We start from the raw sequence: 24,336 nt of genomic DNA, 5'->3' as shown, positions 1-24,336 counted from the left end.
AAAAGAATGAAGTTCTGACACCTGCTATAGCATGGATGAACCTTGAGGATGTCATCTGAAATGAAGGATGCCAGACATAAGAGACCACATACCGTAGGATTCCATTTATGTGAAATGTCCAGATGGGTAAATCGATAAAGACAAAGCAAATTAGTGGTGGCCCGGGGCTGGAGGAGGGGGATGGGTACTGACTACTTGTGGTTATGAGTCTTCTTGGGGCAGTAAAGATGTTCTAAAATTAGACAGTGGTGACAATTACACAATCCTATAAATGTACTAAAAGCCACTGAATCGTAAGCTCTGCATGGACGGAGTACACTGCCCGTGCATTATATCCCAATAAGGCTGCTTTTTAGAAAGTAACACATTCAGTGTAGACACTTGTGGGGCAAACTGGAGTAGAATACATGTTAATTATATATATATATTTTTTATATATATCATATGTATGAGATTACATCCCAGAAAGGAATTAGAATACAATACTGCTTTGTAATCTTTTAAATTCGTAATCTTTCTTAAGTCACAAGTAATACCTGGTCATTGTAGAAAGAACTGAAAATACTAAAAAGAAAACAGAAATCACCCACAATTTTCTCATCTAGGGAAATCCTCTGTTTACTATGATTTTAAATACACAGAAACACTTCTTGTAAGAATGAGACAGGGAGCCTTAATTTCCTGGCCATTTCCCAAGCCTTGGGCCCTGTAGTTTTCAGCCCCCCAAGCAGGGGAGGAAGTGGGGCTGAGGGCAGCGGCAGGACCCCTCCCTTCAGGCCCAGGCCCTCCCCACGGCCGGTGCCAACAAACACCTGACCCGCCGCCTCTCCGCTGCCCACAGCCCTGTTTGTCTTCTGCACCAAGAGTCGCCGCGCCGAGCGCTACTGGCAGAAGACGCTGCTGCAGATGGAGGAGATGGAGTCTCAGATCCGAGAGGAAATCCGTAAAGGTAGCGGTTGGGGACCACGTGGGACCTGGGCCTCAGCTATGCCCCCCGGGAAATGGGTTTGAGAGCCACTCACGGTTGCCATCCACCAGGCTTCGCGGAGCTGCAGACGGACATGACGGATCTGACCAAGGAGCTGAACCGCAGCCAGGGCATCCCCTTCCTGGAGTACAAGCACTTTGTGACCCGCACCTTCTTCCCCAAGGTCAGCTTGACTTCTCTTCTCTGGGCTCTGATGACCTAGGGGGCAGTCTCACGTCGGTGGGGACAGTTGGCATGTGCAGCGTGGCCCCTGGAGCAGAGCGAAACCTGCACACCTGCCTGTGGCAGCCTGGCCCCACCCCCCACCCCGCCCAGGTTCTCCCTGCTTTCCTCCCCTGCTCCCTTGATATTTAACGGTCTGTGCAGAAGCCAGCTGCCAGCCCCACCTTCCTCCTGGGGTGCCGGGCCTGCCTCTCCTCTCACTGAGGGATGAGCAGAGGCCCCAGCTCACAGCCATCCTCTCTCATCTCTGGGCCCCTTCCCAGCCAGGCCTCTGTGGGCCCCCACATCTCCACCTCCTGTCCACTGCACTCTGCTCCATCCCTCCCTTCCACGCCGCCCCTTGCTGTTCCAGGGGCTGCTGCCCTGTCTTCACCCTCCCAGGCCTGTCGGGAGTATGTGCAGTTGGCCAGCACCCTTCTCTTGCCCTGTCCACACTGTTCTCCACACAGCAGTCACAGCAAGCCCACGGAGTGGTCCCTGCAGGCTTTTCTGCCTCAGTTTCCCCATTCCACACTGAGCTGCTTTTGCTTCCCCTGAAGCCCCATGTGTTCTGGTTCTGCTCCTTTTCCTCCAGGAAGCCCCTTGGGACTCCCCTCCTCTCCTCAGAGTCCTGTGGCCCTGGGGGTGCCCTCTGCCTCTCTTTCCTTTAAAGTGGGCTTTTCCATTTGTCGAGTGGCCCTGGCAGGAGTCAGGGGAGCCTGCAGCCCTGCTGAGACGCTCGGGGTCTACCTCCACAGTGCTCCTCCCTCTATGAAGAGCGCTACGTGCTGCCCTCCCAGACCCTCAACTCCCAGGGCAGCTCCCCGGTGCAGGAGACCCACCCACTGCTGGGAGAGTGGAAGGTGAGTATCCTCCCACCCCCTGCACACACACATCCTGGACTGCCTCAGGACAACCCTGCCTGCCTCTGGGCCCCACTGTCCAGCTCATCTGATCCATTGATTCTAATCATGGGGAGTTGGGAGGAACCTGCCATTGAAAGGTAGTGAGCCTTCCGTCCCAGGAAGTATTCAAGTGTCATTCAGGGTGTGCTAAGTGCCAGGCCAGGTAGAGAGGGAAGAGGATTGGGTCACCCTGGACATTCCCACTCCACCTGCTGCTTAGAGAATGGAAGGTGAGAGGGTCCCCCACTCAAGGATTCTGGGTTACCTTCAGGCACTTTTGCCCAAGCCCCACTTTTCACGTCAACTAAGCCACTGTTCCCAGTCACAGGAAGTTAGGAGGCATCTACCACTAAGAGGTAATGAGCTCCCCATCCCAGAAAGCATGCAAGGAGCCATTCAGGACATCATAAGTGCTGGCTCCAAGGCCAGGCAGAGACCCTGGACCCCTGTGGACACCCGCCTCTGACTGCTTCTGCAGATCCCTGAGAGCTGCCGGCCCAACATGGAAGAGGGCATCAGCCTGTTCTCCTCCCTGCTCAACAACAAGCACTTCCTCATCGTCTTCGTCCACGCGCTGGAGCAACAGAAGGACTTCGCAGTGCGAGACAGGTCAGGTGGTGGAGCTCCAGGGAAGGGGCTGGGGCCTGTCAGGGGCCATACAGCCAGTCCTGGGTCTGCCTGGCCACTTCCAAGGCTGGGCAGTTTGAAAATCACTGTGTCCTCTGGGCAGCTGGCATCTCCCCAGCATCCGGCCCTGGAGGTCCTGAGACCCACCCATACTCTTCCCCTTCCTGGTCCTGGGAGCCCAGGACATGGTTCGTGGGCCTTGTGGTTGCCATGCCTGTTAGAGAAGGTAGCCCTTTCTCCAGGGAGGTTTCAGCCACACTCACCCATCCGTGTACAGTGACGAGGTGGCACCTGAGCCCCTGCCGCGTGGTCCTCAGATCCCAGGGCCTCATGGTATGGTCGGTCCACAGGTGCAACCTGGCTTCCCTGCTGACCATAGCGCTCCACGGCAAGCTTGAGTACTACACAGGCATCATGAAGGAGCTGCTGGTGGACCTCATCGACGCCTCGGCCGCCAAGAACCCCAAGCTCATGCTGCGGCGCACGGAGTCCGTGGTCGAGAAGATGCTCACCAACTGGATGTCCATCTGCATGTACAGCTGCCTGCGGGTGAGGCCGCTGGGGGACGGGCACCTGAGCGCGGGGCAGCCGTGTCACCGCCAGAGGGACCGCCGCCTCCCCAGCCTTTCCCTCAAGATCTGACTTCACTTTATCCTCCGCTGACTGCCAGGAGGGATTATGTTCTTAGTGCAGATGTGGAAAGAGTGGCTCAGAGCGGGCAGGGGCAGGCCCATAGGATCCCTTATACGGATGTGGGAACTGCGGCTCAGGGGAAGACTGGCTTCCTGCAGGGGCTCAGAGCAAGCCCAGGACAGAACAGAGGACGTGTTAGGGCCTTTGTTTCAGAAGAGTATTTTCTCAGCCCTCACAGCCTCCCTGGTGTGCCTTTGGGCCACTGCTCTGGGATCAGGAGCTAATTCAGACCCAGTTCAGAGCCTAGAGGCTCTCCCAGGCTTAGTGGAGACAGATGCGGAAACAAAAATACAAGTGATGAATGCCTCACAGCAGATCTCAGCTACTGACTGAGGCTTCTGACCTGGCTGGAGGGCTCAAAGGGGCTTCCAGAGCAGGGGACCCTAAGCTGAGACCTGAGGGTTCAGTAGGAACAACGCAGGTAAAGAGTTGGGTGGGGAGGGTGTTCCAGGCTTTGGTGACAGCATGGGAAAGGCAGGGAGGAGGGAATGTTCATGAAAGAAACGGGAGGAATCCAGCAAGTCTTTCTGAGGAGAGAGAAGGCCAGTGGGGCCAGGGCCTTACGCATTCTGCCAGAAGCACCCCCATTAGGGCTTTCCTGCAGGACAGGAGTTGCTCAGCCCCTGGTCTTGTCCCACTGTCCAGCTGCCCTGTGTGGAAGGGACCAGGGAGTTGTCTGGACATTGTGGGGAAAAGGCACAGGCCTGGCTAGAACCAGGGCCTCAGATGTCCTGGGTTTTAGTCCCACCTTTAGCACAAACCAGCTATGGGACCCTGGACATGGCATTGCCCTCTCTGGGTCTTGGTTTCCTTCTGTCAAATGGGACCTCTGCGCCTAGAGCTCGTGAGGGCCAGGTAGCCTGGAAGAGCCCCGTTAGGCTGGGCCTGCGGAGGGGCATGGGGGTGCTCCAGTGTCTGCCGGCTGCCTCATGTGGACCGCCGCGGGGGACCAAGCTGCCGTAGGGACCATACGAGCTGTGGCGGACTCGGGACCCGGCTCCCTTGGCCCTTACATGGCTTCAACAGGCCTCCCCTCTGAGCCTCTGTTTCCTGGAACTCCAGAAAGTAGGGCATCAGGGACTCCCACCCCTAGACCTGGAGAACTGCTGCCTTCACAGTCTTTGCCAAATTTGCCCAATACTATTATGTACTTGATTTAAAGAAGACAATCAGCTCACCATTTTTACCTAAATATCCTCCATAAATGGAATACATGGGTCACTTGCTGTAAAACGACCATGAAAATTAACGCACGGCTGTGACCGGCAGCCCGGGCCCTTTCTGACTGTGTGCACTTCATGAAAGGAAGCCTGGTGGGGGCAGGGGTGTTCGAGGCTCTCCACACTCACCAGGCTGTGATTTGGGTTCTCTAAGGCCACGTCTGTGTTCCAGTTCCATCTAAGCTCATTCTGGAGTCTTAGCAGAGTCACAGGCTTGGGAGGCAGCTGATTTGGGGTTCGAGTCCAGCTCTGCCACTTCCCTGCTGGGTGACCCTGTGCAAGTTGCTTGCCCTCTCTGAGCCTCAGCAATGAGGCTGACATCCTGTACCCAGAAGGGTGGTTGGGATGATGAAAGGAATGAGGCCGCCCACAGCTGGCGGTGTTCAACCTTAGAGTGTGTGGCGACCCCTGGGGTCGAGGGTGGGAGTGAGGGGGCGGCACAAGGATCCCACAGGGAGGATGTTAGACAGGCAGCCTAGGTAGAGGAGGGTGGTGAGGGCGTTCTGGGTGGGACAAAGGCTTGGGGACTGGAATCTGGAGGGTGGGCGGGCTGGAGGCAGCGGGGCTCGGCCTCTGACAGCCCCTCGCCCTTCCCAGGAGACGGTCGGGGAGCCGTTCTTCCTGCTGCTGTGCGCCATCAAGCAGCAGGTCAACAAGGGCTCCATTGACGCCATCACCGGCAAGGCCCGCTACACGCTCAGCGAGGAGTGGCTGCTGCGCGAGAACATCGAGGCCAAGCCCCGCGTGAGCGCCCGCCCGCCTGCCCACCCCGCCCCCCCGGCCCCAGCCCCCCCGCCCCCCCCGGCCCGGGGCAGGGCGAGGGGCGCCCCCTGACCCTCCCCTCTCTCTCGTGCAGAACCTCAACGTGTCCTTCCAGGGCTGCGGCATGGACTCGCTGAGCGTGCGGGCCATGGACACGGACACGCTGACGCAGGTGAAGGAGAAGATTCTGGAAGCCTTCTGCAAGAACGTGCCCTACTCCCAGTGGCCGCGCGCCGAGGACGTCGACCTGGGTGGGCCGGGGCTGTGCGCTGCTGCGGTGGGCAGGGCTGCTGCCACTCGCCACTTGTGCCCTCACTGTGGCGCTGGGGACACGGGGACGATCAGCCCGGGTGCCCTGTCAGCCGGGAGCTCCCATTCTGGGGGGAAGCGGGGCCTGCGGTGTGAGGACATGGCAGGTGACGCCAGGCGGTGGGGAGTGGCTGCCCCAGCAGCTCTGATGTGCCCAAGACAGCCCTGAGGGTGAGAATTTTCCAGAGCTCCTGCTCTGCGCCCACCGCCCGGCCACCCTCTCCCGCCCCCATCTTGCAGCTGGGGGAGGAGAGGCTCAGAGAGGCGCGGGTGCCCCGGTTCTCTCCCTGGGCGGCCCCCCCTGACGCCCTGCTCCCTCCCAGAGTGGTTCGCCTCCAGCACGCAGAGCTACATCCTGCGGGACCTGGACGACACTTCGGTGGTGGAGGATGGCCGCAAGAAGCTCAACACGCTGGCCCACTACAAGGTGGGCCCAGCCCTGCCGCCCCCACCCCCCACCCCCGACCTCCGACCCCTGACCTTCGCCTCTCCCCCCTCAGATCCCTGAAGGTGCCTCCCTGGCCATGAGCCTCACAGACAAGAAGGACAACACGCTGGGCCGAGGTAGCGCTGGTGGACATGGGGAGGGTGTCTAGGCTGGGCCGGGCTGTGGCCTCCGTGGTGGGGGCAGGGGCCGAGCCAGTCCTCCTCGCCGCAGAGCTGCTCGGGCAGGGCCTGTGGCCAGGCCTCCTCAGGGCTGCTTTCTGCGGGCAGTGGAGAGAGGCCCCGGGAGGGTGGGATGTGGTTCCAAGAGCTCTGGGCAGCTGCCAGGCCATCTGGGCTTTGGGCTGTGTCCCTGCCTCAAATCCCCCATCCACACCCTCGGATGTCCCGGGCCTGGGTTTCTGGGGTCCCCTCCTGAGGTCAGGATCAGGGTCTCAGTCTCTCCCAGCAGTTTGGGAGGTCTGGGCTGGGGGTGCATGGGACAGGGGCCCCTGCCCACTCTGAGGGCCTCACCCGTCTCCCTCTGTGACTGTCTCTCCCTCTTCCTCCTGGCACCGTAGGTTTGTCTGTCAGTCTGTGTCAGAGCCTCTCACGTTCTCTCTGCCTCGTTCTCTGGGTCTCTCTTTCTGCCTTCTCTCCGCATGTCTCTTTGGCGCTTTGCATTTCGCTCAGTTCCTTTCTTCATCTTTTTCATCTCCATTTGTGTTTCTCTTGTTTATTTATTGTGTGTCTTTTTCCTCCTGCAGTGAAAGACTTGGACACAGAGAAGTATTTCCATTTGGTGAGTGCTCTGCCTCCCTCCGGCCCTGGGGATGTCCGCCCCACAATGGGTGTGGGCTTGGCTTCCTGCCACCCTGGGCCTCTGGGGGCCATGCTCCCCAATGCTGGGAAAGGCTGGGGTGGGGGGTGGGAAGGGGTCCGAGGGAAGCAGGGAGCCTCGTGTGCACACACAGCACACCTAGAGCCAGGTGCCCATGGGTGCAGGACAGGACCTCCCACGGGGCGGCTGTGGTTGGTGCCAGCACTGCCCCCTGCCCCGGCTTCCCAGGTGCTGCCCACGGATGAGCTGGCAGAGCCCAAGAAGTCCCACCGGCAGAGCCACCGCAAGAAGGTGCTCCCGGAGATCTACCTGACCCGCCTGCTGTCCACCAAGGTGGGTCCCACCTCATCTCTGTGTCTTAGGGAGGCTGCCATTCACTCCAGGGGGTCAACTGTGAGTTCATGCCTTAGGGGCCTTGGGGTGGGGGGAGTTCTTCCCCTGTGGGGCCCGATGAGCTCTGGGATTAGAGGCTGAGGGCCCTGGGTCTCACCTGAGGAGGGGTTTGCTCCCAACATGAAGGGTGCCCGCTGATGACATCACTGTTAGCCAGTGTGACAGAGAGGGCAGCAGAGGGCCAGTGATGCCCCAAGGCCACACAGCTCAGACAGCAGAGTCACACCAGACACCCACACCCTGGCCCACCAATTCCCTGCTCTATGTCCCAATCCTTAACACCCCTGTGGGGTAGGTTTCACTGGCCCATTTCACAGACAAGAAAACTGAAGTCCAGAGAGGCTACATGACCAGCCTGATGCCACACAGCATCCCCATTTACCCAGCACTCCTCAGTCCCAGCACTTGGGCTCCCCACAGCTGCCAGGGGTACCTGCTAACCTCCTACACATGGTCCTGAGCGGATGGTGGCCATCTGGTTGCTGTGCAGGGCACGCTGCAGAAGTTTCTAGATGACTTGTTCAAGGCCATTCTGAGCATCCGTGAAGACAAACCTCCACTGGCCGTCAAGTATTTCTTTGACTTTCTGGAGGAGCAAGCCGAGAAGAGGGGGATCTCAGACCCCGACACCCTGCACATCTGGAAGACCAACAGGTGGGGGCCAGTGGGTGGGGGGGGCTGTGCTGCTTCACTGTATCACTGGGGGCAGCAGTGGTGCAGGGGCTCAGAGCCTGATCTCAGCCCACCTGCCTGGGTTCAGTCCCTCTATGCCATTCTAAGCTGTGTGGTCTTGGGTAAGTGACTTAACCTCTCTGTGCTTTCGTTTCCCCCAGCTGTAAAACTAGGGCAATAAACGTAACCCACATGAAGTCTAAGAATTAACTAGAAGTGAGCATGATGTAAGTTTTGCCCTTATCACTACTCTCCCGTCACCCGTCTTGGGTGGGCACCGTCAGCTCCATTTTACAGATGAATATACTGAGGTTTGTGGAGATATGCCTGCCCCCAATCGCGTCCCTCCTTTGAGGCACATCTTAGCTTTTAGGGGGATCATAAACCCCAACCAGAAGTTGTTGAAAACCTCAGCCTGACCCTCAGGGGAAAAAATGCCATAGACCCAGAAGTTTCTGTGGAGCTCCAGAGGTGTCTCAGAGCCCTTGCAGGGTGGGGTCCTTAAGTCCCAGGCCACCTAGTAACTGGGGTGGGGGTTACTAAGGCTTTGGCCTCCTGAGGCCGAGGATCCAGGCCCCGCCTTCCCTCAGCCCTTCCTGGTGACCCAGCTGGTGGTGGACTTCCTGCAGCTGAGCGAGGGCTGGAGGAGGAGCCGTGGGCTGCCGGGCAGGGCAGGGGGAAGCGGGGGGGCTCCTAATGAGAACCAGGACCTAGCTTGGGGCTCTTGCGTGAGAGTGGGTGGCTCTGCAGGGGGTGGGGGCGTGCAGTGAGGGTGAACTCAGGCTCCCGCGCCCCAGCCCAGCCCTGCTCCACGCAGGAACCTGGCACCCAGCCCTTGTGCCACCCCAGTGGCCAGGGATGGTCACCAACCCATTTGTGGAGGAGCAAACTGACTCATCTCCACCGGCTTGAGGGGCAAAGCCAGCCTGTCCTCTGAGCCTGCCCGCCTCCCTGTCGTGAGCCTCCTCCGTGGCCCTTTCTCTGCTGCCGCCCTTGGCATGGACTCACGCTGCCTCTGTTCCCCCCACCCTCCTACAGCCTTCCTCTCCGGTTCTGGGTGAACATCCTGAAGAACCCGCAGTTCGTCTTCGACATCGACAAGACAGACCACATTGACGCCTGCCTCTCGGTCATCGCGCAGGCCTTCATTGACGCCTGCTCCATCTCCGACCTGCAGCTGGGCAAGGTGGGCAGCACTGGGCGGGTCACCCGCCACCACGGGGGTGGACGGAGATCTTTACTGGAGGGGAGCCAAAGGAGCTCAGGTCTGGGGAATGCGGGACAAATGGGGTCATCAGGCGGGTGGAAGACTCCCAGAAACTGGCACCTACAGTCTGAAACTACATGGCTGCAGGCCAGCCGCACCTGCCTCAGGTGTGCCCAGCACCACCAGCTCCCAACACTGAGGCCACAGAGCCAGGCTGGGAGAAGCCAGCGTGAACATGGAAAGCCTGCTTGGTCCGGCACAGCATCAGAGAACCAGCTGGGCTCCAGGCAGCGGCCCTGATGGTCAAGAGACATCCAGTGGGCACTGAGTGGAGGGGTGGGCAGAGGGGGAACAGGTGACCAAGACCTCTGAGCACACGCAGGAGGGAGAGCTGAGGCATCTGTCTGCAGGGAGAGGAGCCAGCTGGCTTCAGAGGGAGGGGAGGACAGAGCAGCGTTCCAGGCAGAGGGAAGGGCTGGGGTGGGGCAGGGAGGCACGAAAGGGCACCGCATGCTGTGAGCATCGATGATGGTAGAGTTAGACCTGGCCTGGCGTTTACCCCTGACTTTCAGGGGCAGGCCATGAGAGACAGAAGATGCCATCGCCTCTCACATACTGTCTCAGAAGGCAGGAAGCCCGTGGCAGACAAAGAGCTGGGAGCATACTTGGCCCGCTGGTCTTTCAGGCGTAGGAAGCCTGTGGCGAGAAATACTCCACTGAGACAGGCTTCCAGAAATCTTAGCCACCAAGACCCATAACCCTAAGCAAAGATGCAAACAAAATAGCCTGCGTGTCTAAGAGCTGGCATGAGCCCAGGCACTTTGCCCCTGAAAGTAGATACCCCTCAAGTTCCACCCTGACGGCCACATAGAAAATAGGGCAGGGGTTCCATGTACGAGGGCAGAGAAGAGAGGGGTGGGGAGCTCCTGGTCCCAAGCCTGCAGGGCAGGGCCGTGCAGTGAAGGGGCCGTCTGTGCGGCGGTAGAGACGAGGGCACGTCCAGAAAAAGACCTATCTGTTGGCTCCACCCAGTTCTTACTGCCTCTCTCCTCTCTGCCCAGGATTCGCCAACCAACAAGCTCCTCTACGCCAAGGAGATTCCCGAGTACCGGAAAATCGTGCAGCGCTACTACAAACAGATCCACGACATGACCCCGCTCAGCGAGCAGGAGATGAACGCACACCTGGCGGAGGAGTCGCGGGTGCGGCCAGCTCCGCGGGGGCCTTGCTGGGCCCTGGGTGGGGGTGGCGGTCCTGGGACTTGGCCATCCATGAGCGGATGTACATAAGCAGCAGGTCATGGCCTGGTTTTGACCGTGGGGTTAACCACCCTCCCAACTCTTGCCTCGTCTTTCCTCATAGAAATACCAGAATGAGTTCAACACCAACGTGGCCATGGCAGAGATTTATAAATATGCCAAGAGGTATCGCCCACAGGTGAGTAACCCCCGGGGTGAGGCCCCCACCGTCGGGGCCACGACACCCCCATTTCAGCCCTGCCCACCTCCACCTGCTCAGGCACTCACATCCCCAGGACGTTTGTGCTTTGGGGGTGTCACCGGCAGTGGAAACGCAGGCTGTGTGTTCCCCCACGATCTGCAGTGGGACCCGTGGGGCCCAGGACATGGGCTGTGGCCCAGCTGCCCCTCGCCTCCCCCTCAGATCATGACCGCCCTGGAGGCGAACCCCACGGCCCGGAGGACACAACTGCAGCACAAGTTCGAGCAGGTGGTGGCCCTGATGGAGGACAACATCTACGAGTGCTGCAGCGAGGCCTGAGCCCGCAGCAGTGGGGCGGGGGCTGAGGAGCGCCACCCGCTGCTTCTCTCTGCTCCCAGTGCCTCTGACTCTGGCTGGGGAATGACTGACCAGAGGCAGCTAGGGTGGGGGACGAGGGGCCTCTCTGAGCCAGGCAGAGGAGCCCCTGGCCCTGGCCCCTCAGGCACCGTCCCCTCCCACCTGCCCCCAGACCCGGCCTCTGGGACGGGAACGCGAACGCCGCAGCCCATCCCAGGTGAGGCTCCTGCCGGCCACGCAGCACAGCCTGGACGGCACCCCCACTCCCCCCGCCACGGCCGAGGGCCCTGCCCCACGCGGTCCAGCGCCAGCGAACCAACCTGCGGGCCACGGGGCCGCCTGGCCCAGAGGCCGCAGCCGGAACCACTACCTCATCTAACCTGGCGGAGGGGAGGCCCCCTGAATCAGCCCTCGGTTGGTTTCTGCTTCAGCCACCGAAACATTGTTCCCGTCTCCCCTCACCCGGAGAGGACCTGCCATGCACGCGTTCAAGCAGTGTCATATTTTGGTTGCTCGAGCTGCCGCTGGTGGCAGGGCCGCGCCCATTGCCCGCGGGGAGGCTCCAAGGCCGCCCCACGAGCTGGGCAGGCGGAGGACGAGGGGACAGGCGCTGGGCGATCCTGGCCTCGAGGGGGGAGGCTGCGCAGCACCAAGGCTGTAGCTGGGCTACTTGATCTTGCTGGAAGTGTTTCTAAAGATAGCACCAGTTTTTTGTTTTTGTTTTTGTTTTTTTTTAAAAAAAAGCTTTTATATATTAAAAAACTTACCACGCGCCAACTGTGAATAGCTGCCGCTCGTGCAGAGGACCCGGGGAGGGGTCCCCAGGGGCTCCCAGCACAACACTGGAAACGACTGCTCCAGGGACGGGCAGACCTGGCAGAGACCCCCCGCGGCACTCGGAGAAAGTGGCCCTTTCTGAGCTGTCAGAAGCACCGTCTGTGCTGGCCCGGCCACCGGTGCAGCCCCACCTGGCACTGGATAGGCTCGGGGCTGCGCGGGAGGGGGAGGCTGGGATGCTCTGGAACCTTCTTTGTAATAAAAGCCTGATAGGAAAACCTGCCGTGGGCCCCATTCCTTTGTCCTGCGGTGGCCAAGGCAAGAGATGGCCACGCGCGCAGCAGGAGGGAGGGAGGGGAGCTGGCCGAGGGCCCTGCCCAGCCCGCCCTGTGAGGTGGGCAGATGCTGGCTCCGCTTCTGAGAAGGTTCGGGGGCAATGCGGGCTGCCTACTTGCCTCGGGCCTGGCCCTGCCCGCCGTTCCCGGGGCTGTGGGCACGCACAGGGCCTCCAGGAAGGTGTCACAGTTGCTGGGTGCCACCCTCCCCTGGGCGGGCCCTGCTGCTCACTTACCTGGTTAACAAGCCCGTGAGGAACACAACAGTGTCCCCATTTCACAGCTGCAGAAACTGACTCTAGCACAGCCGAGGAGTCCCCCAGGTCACGGCAAAATGAAGACACAGAGCAGCTTGCAAGTCCCCTCATTCCTCCGTTCCGTGCTGCCTCCAATGTGTGGGGAGCCCCAAGGTTACCGCCCTGGAAAGAGAGCTGGTGTTGACACCCTCGCCCTGAATCTGTCAGGGATCTTGAAAAACATGTATCGATCACCCCATTTTTCAGATGAGGAAGCAGGCAGTTTCCCCCAGGCTGGTGTAACCCTAGACTCAGAGCCCATGATGTGGGACCAGCAGATACCACAGAGACCCCCCGGCCACCCAGCTGCCTCTGGGCCTGAGCTGGGGCTGCGGTTCACCCCTGACCCCGGGGAAGGGTCACTAGAGGACCCTATCCAAATTGGAAGCGGCTTAAGTTTTTTCCTTTTACGAAGGAAAAATAATCACACACATTTATCAGAAGTAAGAACTAGGCCAGAAAAATCCATACAATCTAAACAAAATCCCCCAAATACCAGTTCTAGCATTAATGAGAAAACTGAGAAGACAAAAGTAAACAATTTTTAGCTTTAAAAATAGCCTTTTCCTGTAGTGCCTTCTAGGTGGAGAGAGATTCTTTATTTCTTCAAATTTTCTATTCTGATCACTGATGCCTTTTTATTAAGCAGCAGATTTTCTAATTTAAGTTATTGACACATTTGATGGGTTTTTTTAAGATGTAGGAGGGTGTGATTCTAGAATGAATACGTTTTCTGCCAAAATGTCAGCAAGTAGGAAAAGCAAGAAGAAAATAAAACTCCTCTAACCCATCCAGGGTTAACTTAATACCTCAGAGAACGCCGCTCCCAGCTCCAGATCTCGTGCCTGCCTGGCTGGGGGCTGAGGAGTGAAAAATCAGGATCAGGGTGTACTCACCATTTTGCAACTGCCTTTTCCCCCATGCGACAATTCGTCAGTAACGTCTTTCTATGGCATTAAATATTCCACCGCCTGTTCTAATGCCTGATTAACATGCGACTCCTTCTTGAAGTTTAAAAACACATTTGCAAATGGAGGAGATCTCTAGTTTCCAGGGTCATTTCTCAGCACAGAAGCTGCCATACTTCTGTGAACCACCCCCAGTCCTGGGCTGGGGCCCTGAAGACTTGCCTTCAGCGGCAGGCATCCCTTGGCTCTGTCGCAGGGTCACCGGAGGTGGGAACGTCGGTGTAGTGTGTCCCCTCAAGCTGGGAGGAGCCTTTCCCGAGTCTCATGGGTGCTGGATGCTGCCAGGTCAGGGCTACCGGCCTGCCTCCAGCTTGTGGAGGCAAGATGCCCAGGGATGCTCACCCCGCCCAGAGCCTGCCCGGGGGGCCTCCCACAATCAGACCGCCTTCGTGAGAAGCGCCAGCCCAGCACCCAGCCATCTGCTCCCCATGCCCCTCAAGGCCCTGCTGGAAGTTACATCACAGATACTCCAGAGAAGCCATCAGCACAGCTAGACAGCCTCGCGTGGGACTGGGAAGGAGAGGGTGGCATTGAGGGAGGGGCAGGAAGGGAACAGTCTGATGATCCACGCTGGGCTGCCTCAGTTTCCCTTTGTGCCTCATCCAATGCCCTCTTCCCAAGTCCCACCCAGTCTGCCTGCGACACCCTTCAACTCCACGTCCTTCCCCCTCTCGCCCTCCCTGACTCAGCCGTCTGGACCATCTCTCTGCAGCCTCCTGAATCAACGTGCAGGCGTTTAGCTGTGTGGACCCCAATTGGACTCACTGACCCCTTTCTATCCCATCTCTCAGCAAATCCCACTCACCCTGCTCAAACACCTACCCAGAATCCACCACTTCTAACCCCTTCCACGACCAGCCCCACTTCCCCTGGACCATCGCAGGGGCCTCCTCATGGGCTCCTCCTGCTGCCCATGTCCCCCTGTGGTCACTCTGCTGCTCACTGTCCTCTAATTGTTTCTCATCACAATTAAAATGGCACCCAAATTCCCACTGTGGCCTACAAGTCCCTCAGATCTAGCCCTTGTCTACTCTGCAGCCCATGTCATGGTCATCCACTGCTGCATAACAAACAGCCCTATACATTTATGTCACTGCTGCATCTGTTATTGGGGCAGGGACCAGCAGGGAAGGCTGCCCTGGTTCCACGTGGGGTCAGTGGGGCAGCTCCACTGGGGCTGGAAGATCCGGCGCCAAGATGGTGCGCTCCCATGCAGGCAAACTGGTGCTGGCTGCTCAGGGAGCTCAGCTGGGGCTGAGAGCTGAGGGCCCTTGACTTGTCCCCACCAGCTGCTTGGGCTTCCCCACAGCATGGGGGCTGAGTCCTCTGAGCAAGCATTAAAACAACAAAAACAAAAACCCACACACAGGAAGTAGAAGCTGCCAGTCTCCCGAGCCCTGGGCCCAGAAACTGTCCTTATGTTTCCACTTTTCTCTATTGGTCAGCCAACCACACAGTCCAGATCCAAAGGGCAGGGACGCACACCGACACCACCTCTCCACAGGGGAGAGTGTCACAGATGTTTTTAAAGCAACCCAGACCTCATCTCCAGTCACTATCTCCATCACTGGGCTTTATCCACAAGGTCCTCCCTGCAGCTCCTCGAGCCTATCCTCTGTGTTCCCACCCCAGGGCCTTTGCACCCTCTCTTTGTTCTGATTTGCGCAGGGCCCACAATCATGCTCAGTAACTAGCTGAATGATTTCCAACTCCTTTCAGCTCCTCTAATCCCTCCTCTCTGCAGCCACAGGGCTCTTTCTAAACACACACCACATCAGTCTCTTCCCTGCTTATAACACTCCCTGGTTCCCCACTGCCCCAAGAGAAAGTCTGCCTTCCCTCGTCTGCCCCTCCACACCTTCCTGCCCCATTTCCCAAGGCCCAGGGGTTCCTGTCACCCCTCCCTGACCCATGCTCCTCTCAAAGCCACAAATCCCCCTCCATCCAGCCCCACCCCACATGCTAGGCCCTCTGCCTGCAATGCCTTTCCCCTCATCTGTCTGGCAATTCCTGCTCATTCTTTAAGACCAAAAGCTGCCTCCTCCAGGAAGCAGTCCTGGATCTCAGGCTGGCTTAAACACCTCTCCTGCGTCTCCACGGCCCCGTGTGCCCTTGGATCCCTATCCCCCAGGACAGGAGTGCCTATTTGGGCTCCAGCCCTGGATGGTCCAATCCTTGGACCTCAGCCTCCTCCCTCACAAATTTGTGGGAAAAAAACTTTATTGATAAATAAGTTACTGTGAAATAAATAGAGTGATAGGTTTTTAGAGGAATAAAAAAATAGAATCTCGGTCTCTCTCCACCCCGCCCCTAGCTCTCGCCTTCTGCCTTCTTACTGGCCGCTCTGGACGATGCGGTCTTGGTGGGAACACCAGGCCTTCTCGGGATCTTGGGGGCCTCTGCCTTCCTGGACAGTCGTGCCGGCTCCATCTTGGACCCACCGCCCTTGGGAGGAGCAGGGGCCTTGGCTTTTGGCCTCTCCCCAGCACCCTGGGCAGCGGCCTCTTTAGGGACCTTGTTCCTCATCTTCTTTTTGTCTGTGGAAGCAACACCATTCTCACCCTGTAAGAAAGGAATCCAGGAATGGGGTGGGGGCGGTATAGCTCGGTGGTAGAGCATGTGCTGGTCCTGGGTTCAATCCCCAGTAACTCCGTTAAAAAAAGTAATAATAATAAAAGATAGCAAGCCAGGAGCAAGGTGACTGAGCACGGCGGGGCGCACAGCCCAGAGCCCATGAACTTCGGGTTAAAATCCCAGCTCGGAGTGGCTTTAAACCAAGTGACCTCACCTCTCTAAGCCCTAGTCTCTTATCTATAAAATGTGAGTGGTGACCCTCAGGGCCCTGGCGGGCCAGAGAGGAAAGTGAACTGTTACCCATCCCTGGCTAACCGACCCTTCCTGGGCTGAGCAGGGGACACCTGAGCCCTGGGCTGTTCACGCTGGAGACCTGGGCCAGGGAAGTCGCCCAGGCACCTACCTTGGTGGCTGCGGGTTTTGAACTCTGACTCCCAGCTTTTGTTTTCGTGTGGACCTCGACATCTGCTGGAAGAGGGGACAGAGTAGGGGAAGGACCCCATTCAGGAAGAGCTGCTGGCAGGCAGAAGTTTCAGGCCCCTGCAGGCCCCGTCCTGCCTGGGGCCCAGTCCCCACTCTGACACTTGCAGGCTGAGTGACCTGGGGCAAGTTGTTTAGCCTCTCTGAGCCTGGGTGCCCAAGTCTGCAACCTGGGAGTAGCAGCAGCTCTCCCAGGATGGTTGGAGGATGAACTGGACCGTGAATAACCAGCCCCCAACACGGTGAACAGCTCCTTACCTGCCCACACCAAAGGCCCCTCACAGGGGGACCAGCCTCTAGCCTTTAGCCCGTCTTCCACCGGTGGCCGGAATACACTTTAAAAAACACCCCGGGCCCTAGCTGTCCTCTGTTCAGACTTTCTGTGGCTCCTCCTCCTCCTCCTCCAGATCAAGTCCAGGCTCCCACTGCCCTTCGCAGCCTCCCCTCCACTTCCCCCCCACCACCACAGACAGAATGATTTGCACTTCCTCTACCTTCTTCACGCCTCCAGGTCTTTGCAAGAGCTGTTCTGCTGTCTCCAGCACCTCCTCCAGGAAGCCTCCCCTGATCCGCCTCAGAGGTGTGTCGGACTCCTCCTCCCTAGACCCACCCACTACGAGCTACCACGCGTTCACAGTCTGTCCAAGTCCAGAAAAGTGCTCAGGGCACATTGACTAGAAACCCCCTCCTTCTGAGCTGGCCTCTCCACCCCACCTGGTGTGCTGCGGCTGCCAGAAACCCCATCCCCATGCCCTTCTCTCACTCCATTCACCCCCCTACCTTGGAGGCTTCCTCTGCCTTTGACCTTTGACTTCCCGCCCGGCCCCCTGGCATTGGGAGGGGCCTGCGCGGTCTTGTCCGGCTGCTGGGAGGACGTCCTGGCCTTACCCCGTCTTGCCTCTTGGTCCTTGGTCTGGTGGTCTTTCCTGGGGGCCTTCTCCTTAGCGGCACCTGGCTTACAGAGAGCTGTCCTCTCCTCTCCTGGGCTTCCTGGATCCTTTTCTCAGAGCCCCTGGGTTGGGAGGGACCTTCTTTGCCCCACTAGGTTTCTTGGGGTCCTTTCCCTTGGCTTGAGCAGGTCTCCTGGGGGCAGTCATGGTGGCCGCCTTCCTGGTCCGCATCTTCCTTTTGTGGTTGGGAACTAACTGGTGAGGGAGAGGACAGGGTGGGATTGAAAGCAGAGGTCCAGGTGTCTCACACCCGTGCACCCTCTGTGAGGCTCAGAGAAGACCCCATTCTAAAGGAGGGGGTGAAGGAGGCGGCCACGAGCTTGGGGAGAAGACACAAAACCGTCTCGTAAATGCCAACTGCCAGCCATGCCTTCCACACTTTCATGCGCCCTGAGGGAGGGGGCTCCGAGCCAGAGCTAGGGGACCTCAGTCTCCAAAACTCACCCAAGTTCCTCTCCCTCCCTGTGCAGGCGGCCGTGAAATTGCTCCTCCTGATTCGGGGGGGACAGGCACACTCCCTCCCACATCCCATACCCCTGCCCCTGGAAACCTCACAGCCAGGCTTCTGGGAGCAAATTGTGCACAGTGTGAGCCCTGACTGGGGCCACTGAGATGCTAATCTACAAATCTCCCCTGACCCACCACCCCCATCTCCCCATGGACTGTGGCTCTGACTCCCCCTCCCTGGCCCACACCTCCGGGTCCCCATGCCTCCCTTCTGCGCAGCTGGACATAGAAAACTTAGAGGTCAGACAGCTGGGAGTGCACAGCTTCCTCCAGTGCCCCCCCCCCCCGACACTAGCCATGCAGCTCGCCCAAGTCTTCCCTTTCCCCCGGCCTCAATCTTCCATCTTAATGATGGGGTCATTGGGGGAATGTGAGAAGTAGGGGGATTCAAGGGTCCCTGGCAAACAGGTGGTCCCTGCCCTTCTAGAACTCGGCTCTGATGACGTTGCTCCCTGCCATCCCTGACCCCTCATGGCTCCCCGTGACCCACCAAGACCAGAAACAATCCCCACCCCCAGCACACACCCTCCAGACCCTTCCCTGCCTCCCATCGCCCTGGCCCACTTTCCTGGCTGGCTCCCAGTCACACACACCCCCGGCGCCTCTCTTGCTCTCCTCCACTGCACCTGGCCTTGCCATGGCTGGTGTCCCAGCTCTGACCAGTGCCCCCGAGTTCCAGGAGCAGGGACTCCCTGTGCTCAGCCACCCCATTACCACAGGGGTTGTAATTCGTAGGCTTAGAATGTTCCACGGCGTTCCACGGCAACTGTCAGAGGAACTGCTTCATGCTGGGGCACGGTCGTGACAAGACAGACCTCATGTCTGGGCCCCCAAGGTTCCCTGGTGGCAGCTGGCCTTTACAATGCTGGGATTCGACTTTGTGCCAGATCTGCCCTTAGCTCTGAGTGACCCTGGACAGGTCGCCTCTGGGGCCCTCCCCCTTGAAACAGGAGGATGTGGTGACTCAGGGCGGTGTTAGCCCTGTTTTGGATACATCAGGTCTGGAGCCAGAGAACTTGGGGAGCAAACCCCAACTCTGTGACCTTCTAGAGCCCAAGGTTGGGTCTACACCATCCGTGTAAGGAATTTCAGGAAGGGGCCATGGACACCAAGGACCCAGAAGTCAAACACAGCCGAGATGGTCTCTGATTACTCAACACACCCCACAGGGACAGAGGTGGCCGCAGCAGAGTGACCAGGGCCACACAGGGGCTCAGATGGGACACACACTCCACCCTTCCCAGGGGAGGGGGAGCCTCTGTGAAGACAGAGGAGGAACAAGAGGAGGCAGGAGGAGGCGGCCTCCTGGCAGGGGAAGAGCACACGGAGGCCGGAGGCCGGGAAGACAGGGCTGCAGTTCAAGCCCCGGGGCCAAGTTCGCTGCACCCTGCGGCCCCCGCCCCCGCCCCCGCCCAGCGGCTCACTTTGAAGCTGCCCGTGGCCCCCCTGGCCCGGGAGTTGGCGGGCCTGACGAGGAGGCCGCGGCGCATGCCGGTGGCCAGGGCCTGCTTCAGCAGGTACTTGAGCCGGAGGACGTCCACTGTCGGGTACTTCTGCAGGATGTAAACCTTGATGGCGGCCACCGAGGTGCCGCGGCGCTGCTCTCCGGCCTGCAGCGCCTCCAGCACCATGCGCAGCACCGGAGGGTGGCGGCGGGGCAACCGGGCGACGCTCCGGGCCGGGCCTGCAGACAGACAGCAGGACATCACTCGCAGCCCACAGCGCCCTCAGGACGGGCCCATGACACATGCACCCACCCGGTGCTGGCCAGGCCCCTCAGTGGGGTGGGGGCAAGCGGCCCAGGGAATCAAATACACGCCCCTCACCCCTGGCCCAGGTCGGGCCCCTGCCCACTGGCCTGGGAGCAGAGGGCGGGGTGCGCTGCTTGGCCGGCCACTGTCTCCCAGGGCCACCGAGGGGCTGGGCTCCACGCTCCACCAAGCTCACTGGAAACATTAAAGATTTCTTTTAATAAACAAACCTAAATCAGCTCAGTTGTCTAGATCTAACCACAAGTTTGCAGGAAATGCAAGGGCCATGGGCATGAGCTCAGCAAAACCCAGACTGTGAGGAACTCTCCAGGACGCATGGCCTGGTTTCCTCCACAAATAAACAAGGAGGAAGAAGGTGGAAGGGGCCCAGAGAGGAAGGAGCTGGAAGGGACCCTTCAACCAAATGCAGCGTGGGGGCCTCGCTCAGACTCAGAGCTCCACGCGAACAATCCGACTGGGGACTAAAAGGCTCCTGGACACAGGTGAACACTGGCATATTTGATGGTATTAAGGATGATGCTGTTTCCGGTGTGCTAATGGTGTTGCAATTATTTTGTAAGAAGTTCTTCTCTTTTCAAGATAAATACTGGACTGTTTATAGGGGAAATGATAGGTCTGGCATTTGCTTTGAAATAGAGCAGTAGGTGAAACAAGGGTGGTCATGAGCATTTAGCTGTCGGAGTCGGATGATGGGTCCAGGGGGTGGAGTATGGGGTGGGGGGGTCACTGTATCAACCACTCTACTTTTGTATCCGTTTGAAAGTTTTCATCATAAAAAGTAACAAAAGAATTTCACTCCTAGGTATATGCCCAAGAGAAAAGAAAATATACGTCCACACAAAAATGTGTGCACCAATGTTCATAGCAGCATCCTCTCTAAAAGCCCAAAAGCAGAAACAAAGCCGAAAGTCCATAAACGAATGGGTGGATAAACACGATGGGGTACAGCCATGAAGTGGAGCGCTGTCCAGCCAAAAAAGGAATGAAGTGCTTTTGAAAACATCATGTGGAGTGAAAGAAGCCAGTCGCGAAGAGTCATGCAAGTGTGTGACTTAGTTTATATGCAAAGACTGGAAAGGGCAAATCAGAGACAGGTAGTGGATTACTGGTTGCCAGGGGCTGGGAGGCAGGTGAGGATGCGGAGTGACTGCTAACTGGGACAGGCTCTCTTTTAGGGGGAAGAAAATATTCTAAAGTTGACTGTGGGGACAGGTACAGAACTGTGACTATGCTAAACGTCACTGTACACTTCCAGTGGGCGAATCGCATGGCATGTGAATTACTGAGATATCTCAATAGGCTGTTTTTCCCCAAAAGTTGCCAAGGAGAAAAGGATCAAGGGGCAAAGAGGGAGAAAGGGTGAGAAGTGGCTGTCACATGGTAAAGGTATACAATTGGTTTAAATATGAAACCCAATTTAAATGTAGTGTTTAGAAATGTTAATTTCTAATCAATTTGCAAAAAAACTGAAGACTCAAAGTAATCAAGTGGCTAAAATATGTATTTAAAAAAAAACCACATTTTATGGCTCAAAGACTTAAACATAAGATGAGACACTATAAACCTCTTAGAAGAAAACATAGGCAAAACATTATCTGACATAAATCTCAGCAATGTTCTCCTAGTGCAGTCCACCCAGGCAGTAGAAATAAAAGCAAAAATAAACAAATGGGACCTAATTAAACTTATAAGCTTTTGCACAGCAAAGGGAACCATAATCAAAACAAAAAGACAGCATACAGAATGGGAGAAAATATTTGCAAAAGATGAGACTGACAAGGGCTTAATTTCCAGAATATATAAACAGCTCATACAACTTAATAATTAAAAAAAAATCAAACAACCCAATCCAAAAATGGGCAGAAGACCTAAACAAGCAATTCTCCAGCGAATACATACAAATAGCTAACAGGCACGTGGAAAAATGCTCAATATTGCTAATTATCAGAGAAATGCAAATCAAAACTACAATGAGGTATCACCTCACACCAGTCAGAATGGCCATCAGTAAAAAATCCACAAATGATAAATACTGGAGAGGGTGTGGAGAAAAGGGAACCCTCCTACACTGCTGGTGGGAATGCAGTTTGGTGCAGCTGTTAAGGGAAATATAGAGATTCCTCAAAAGACTAAAAATAGGCTTACTATATGATCCAGCAATCCCACTCCTGGGCATATATCCAGAGGGAAACTTAATTCAAAAAGATACATGCACCCCAATGTTCACAGCAGCACTATTTACAACAGCCAAGACATGGAAACAACCTAAATGTCCATCGACAGATGACTGGATAAAGAAGATGTGGTATATTTATACAATGGCATACTACTCAGCCATAAAAAAGAATAAAATAATGCCATTTGCAGCAACATGGATGGATTTAGAGATTGTCATTCTAAGTGAAGTAAGCCAGAAAGAGAAAGAAAAATACCATATGATATCACTTATATGTGGAATCTAAAAAAAAAAAAAAAGACAAATGAACTTATTTACAAAACAGACTCACAGACACAGGAAACAAACTTATAGTTACCGGGGGGAAGGGGGTGGGGAGGGATAAACCGGGAGTTTGAGATTTGCAGATACTGAATAATATATACAAAATAGATAAACAAGTTCACACTGTATAGCACAGGGAACTGTATTATATCAATATCTTGTAATAACTTATGGTGAAAAAGAATATGAAAACAAGTACATACATATTCATGTATGACTGGAGCACTGTGCTGTATACCAGAAATTGACACAACATTGTAAACTGACTGTACTTCAATAAAATACACATATATTTATTTAAAAAAACACATTTTAAAGTAGGAAGAACCCCACCTGTAAACCCTGGAACTCAGCACAAATTGTAAAGAGACCTAATCCAACTCAACGTCCCTTGCCTCCTGGCCAGGAAATGCCTGAGGACATTCATTTTAGGGCCAAAGCCTGTGTATGGGTAAGTCTGAGGTCAGTGAGGACCTCAGGAGCCTCACTCTCCCCTCCGGGCCTCAGCCTTCCCATCCCGCATCTCCCACAGTGGGGAGGGGGCCCTAAGGCGGTCTGAGCACCCCCAGCTGCAGTGTTAGTTTCTGGAGGCTCCTGGCCTGGGGGGACAGCTCTGACCCCTGCCCTGTCCCAGGGAGCCAGCCCCAAGTCTCCTACCCCCCCGCCCCTCCGGCTGTATTCAGTCCCTCATTCCGCAGTTATTCAATGCCTGCTGTATACCAAGATGTCCAGAACAGAACTCACGGCTCCCCCGAACATTTGCTCCATCTTGTCTCCCCCAGGAAGGTGCCCACCTTCAGTTCAAGGGCAGACACACCTGATCTCAGCCTTGGAGGCCCAATATAATCAGCGGCTGTGCCATCCCCACTGCCCCCCAGCTCTGCCCCTAGCCTTCACGGGCCTGCTCCCCTCCGGGCCTTTGCCCATGCTATGCTGCTCCCTCGACCTGGGTGGGCAGACTTTCTCCTCCGTGGTTGCCCAGGCAGCTCTCAGTCACCCGCCCAAACAGCACCGCGATTTCAACACCGGTCCTGACTTCCCAAGTCAGGCTGAGCAACTCGGCCTTGTGCACCCCAGGCACCTGGGACCCCCCTCTTCTTCCAAAAGAAGCCTCTGCAAACAGAACATTTCTTCCCTGCCCTCATTTTTTCCTGGGTGAGGCTTATCCCTCCTCCGCAGGGTGGGGCGGGAGATCCAGAATTCCCTTTCTCCCCTTCCCAAATCAAGATGAGGGTACTCAAAAAAAAAGGTGGGGAGTCAGGGGTAGGAGCAAACCAGGGGGTGGCCCACAAACAGGGCAAGGGCCCCAGCAGGCAGCTACCGTAAATATCACTAGAGTTCAGCCAATCCCAAGCTATACTGTGCCCTAGGCTGAACGTTCCTCTGTCTATATCCCCTTTGTCCCTGCCACCTGCCTTCAGGGGTCACCTCCTCCAGGAAGCCTTCCCTGGCTTCCCAGAGGGGGTTAGCCGACTCCTCTGAGCTCCTACAGCCCTTGGGGTTCCCTCCACTGAAGCACACACCACATTATCAAATGGCATTGTTAACGAGGCAGGCTTGCCTACTGGTCTGGGAGGTCCTGGAGGTACGAATCAGGTCTCTTTGCCTCAGTGGACCCCATGTCCAGAGAATCCCTGAGGCGTTGTTTGTTTACTGAAAACTGGGACGCAGCCCTAAATCCAAAGCCCAGCCCCATGTCAAACGCTCGCTTGCTTGCTTGTTGCTCCGAGTCTGATCCTGCAACTAGTTGCCCTGCAGGTGCAGCCACTCAGCAGCCCTCCGCCCACAGTATATGGGCTCCAGCTGGGGAGGCCCCGCTCTGCCCTCTTCCCCGGCCCCACGACCTCTGGCATCAGCTTTTCTGCCTCTAGGACGGGAGCCTGGGCCAGACTGGGAGAGGAGGAGGAGGGGGAGGAGGCAAGGAAAGGAGGGGTCCAGGACACCCAGGGAACGGGCTCGAGGGGTTGAGGGAGGAGCCACTCCCTTTGCTCACCTGGCTTTTCAGACCCAGATGACCTGGACAACCCCACCGTGGGGGCAGAGGAGGCCGAGGAGGTTGAGGAGGTATCACTGGAGGCGATGCTCCCGGGAGCCATTGCATAGGCAGATGCCGGTGACCCGTCCCCAGGCGTGCGCTCC

General features: G+C 57.0%; 2 protein-coding genes and 1 long non-coding RNA gene across 5 annotated transcripts in view; 1 reads left to right on the top strand and 2 right to left on the bottom strand.

Moving 5' to 3' along the window:
* PLXND1 (plexin D1) overlaps positions 1–12,093 on the top strand; it is a 49,035-nt gene extending 36,942 nt beyond the window's left edge. The window contains exons 21-36 of one of the 3 annotated variants that reach the window (XM_032459015.1): positions 842–949; positions 1,039–1,151; positions 1,948–2,052; positions 2,573–2,703; positions 3,072–3,270; positions 5,232–5,378; positions 5,491–5,647; positions 6,029–6,132; positions 6,206–6,269; positions 6,896–6,930; positions 7,198–7,302; positions 7,853–8,016; positions 9,073–9,220; positions 10,303–10,443; positions 10,604–10,678; positions 10,904–12,093. In XM_032459015.1, coding sequence (XP_032314906.1) covers positions 842–949; positions 1,039–1,151; positions 1,948–2,052; positions 2,573–2,703; positions 3,072–3,270; positions 5,232–5,378; positions 5,491–5,647; positions 6,029–6,132; positions 6,206–6,269; positions 6,896–6,930; positions 7,198–7,302; positions 7,853–8,016; positions 9,073–9,220; positions 10,303–10,443; positions 10,604–10,678; positions 10,904–11,020 — 1,913 coding nt within the window. In that variant the 3' untranslated portion in view covers positions 11,021–12,093. Of the gene's footprint in view, positions 1–841; positions 950–1,038; positions 1,152–1,947; positions 2,053–2,572; positions 2,704–3,071; positions 3,271–5,231; positions 5,379–5,490; positions 5,648–6,028; positions 6,133–6,205; positions 6,270–6,895; positions 6,931–7,197; positions 7,303–7,782; positions 8,017–8,195; positions 8,346–9,072; positions 9,221–10,302; positions 10,444–10,603; positions 10,679–10,903 lie in introns of those variants that run through there. The other 2 variants (XR_004312289.1, XM_032459016.1) reach the window with 2 other exon arrangements.
* LOC116657226 lies at positions 1,051–5,094 on the bottom strand. Its single transcript, XR_004312292.1, has 4 exons — positions 4,764–5,094; positions 3,979–4,064; positions 2,985–3,294; positions 1,051–1,178 (listed from the first exon to the last, which is right to left on the bottom strand). It is a non-coding gene; the product is annotated as an uncharacterized LOC116657226 (long non-coding RNA).
* A 2,851-nt stretch (positions 12,094–14,944) lies between the features above and the next one.
* On the bottom strand, positions 14,945–24,321 carry LOC102503737 (histone H1oo). Its single transcript, XM_032459017.1, is given in 6 exon segments — positions 14,945–15,976; positions 16,392–16,456; positions 17,249–17,447; positions 17,449–17,613; positions 19,350–19,609; positions 24,191–24,321. Coding segments are annotated over 6 exon segments (1,044 nt in total). The 5' UTR covers positions 24,294–24,321; the 3' UTR covers positions 14,945–15,724.
* Between the last annotated feature and the right edge of the window lie 15 nt (positions 24,322–24,336).

The sequence above is a fragment of the Camelus ferus genome, chromosome 17 (genome assembly GCF_009834535.1).
Source record: "Camelus ferus isolate YT-003-E chromosome 17, BCGSAC_Cfer_1.0, whole genome shotgun sequence".
Lineage (NCBI taxonomy): Eukaryota > Metazoa > Chordata > Mammalia > Artiodactyla > Camelidae > Camelus > Camelus ferus.
This window is presented reverse-complemented; position numbering and strand designations above follow the sequence as displayed.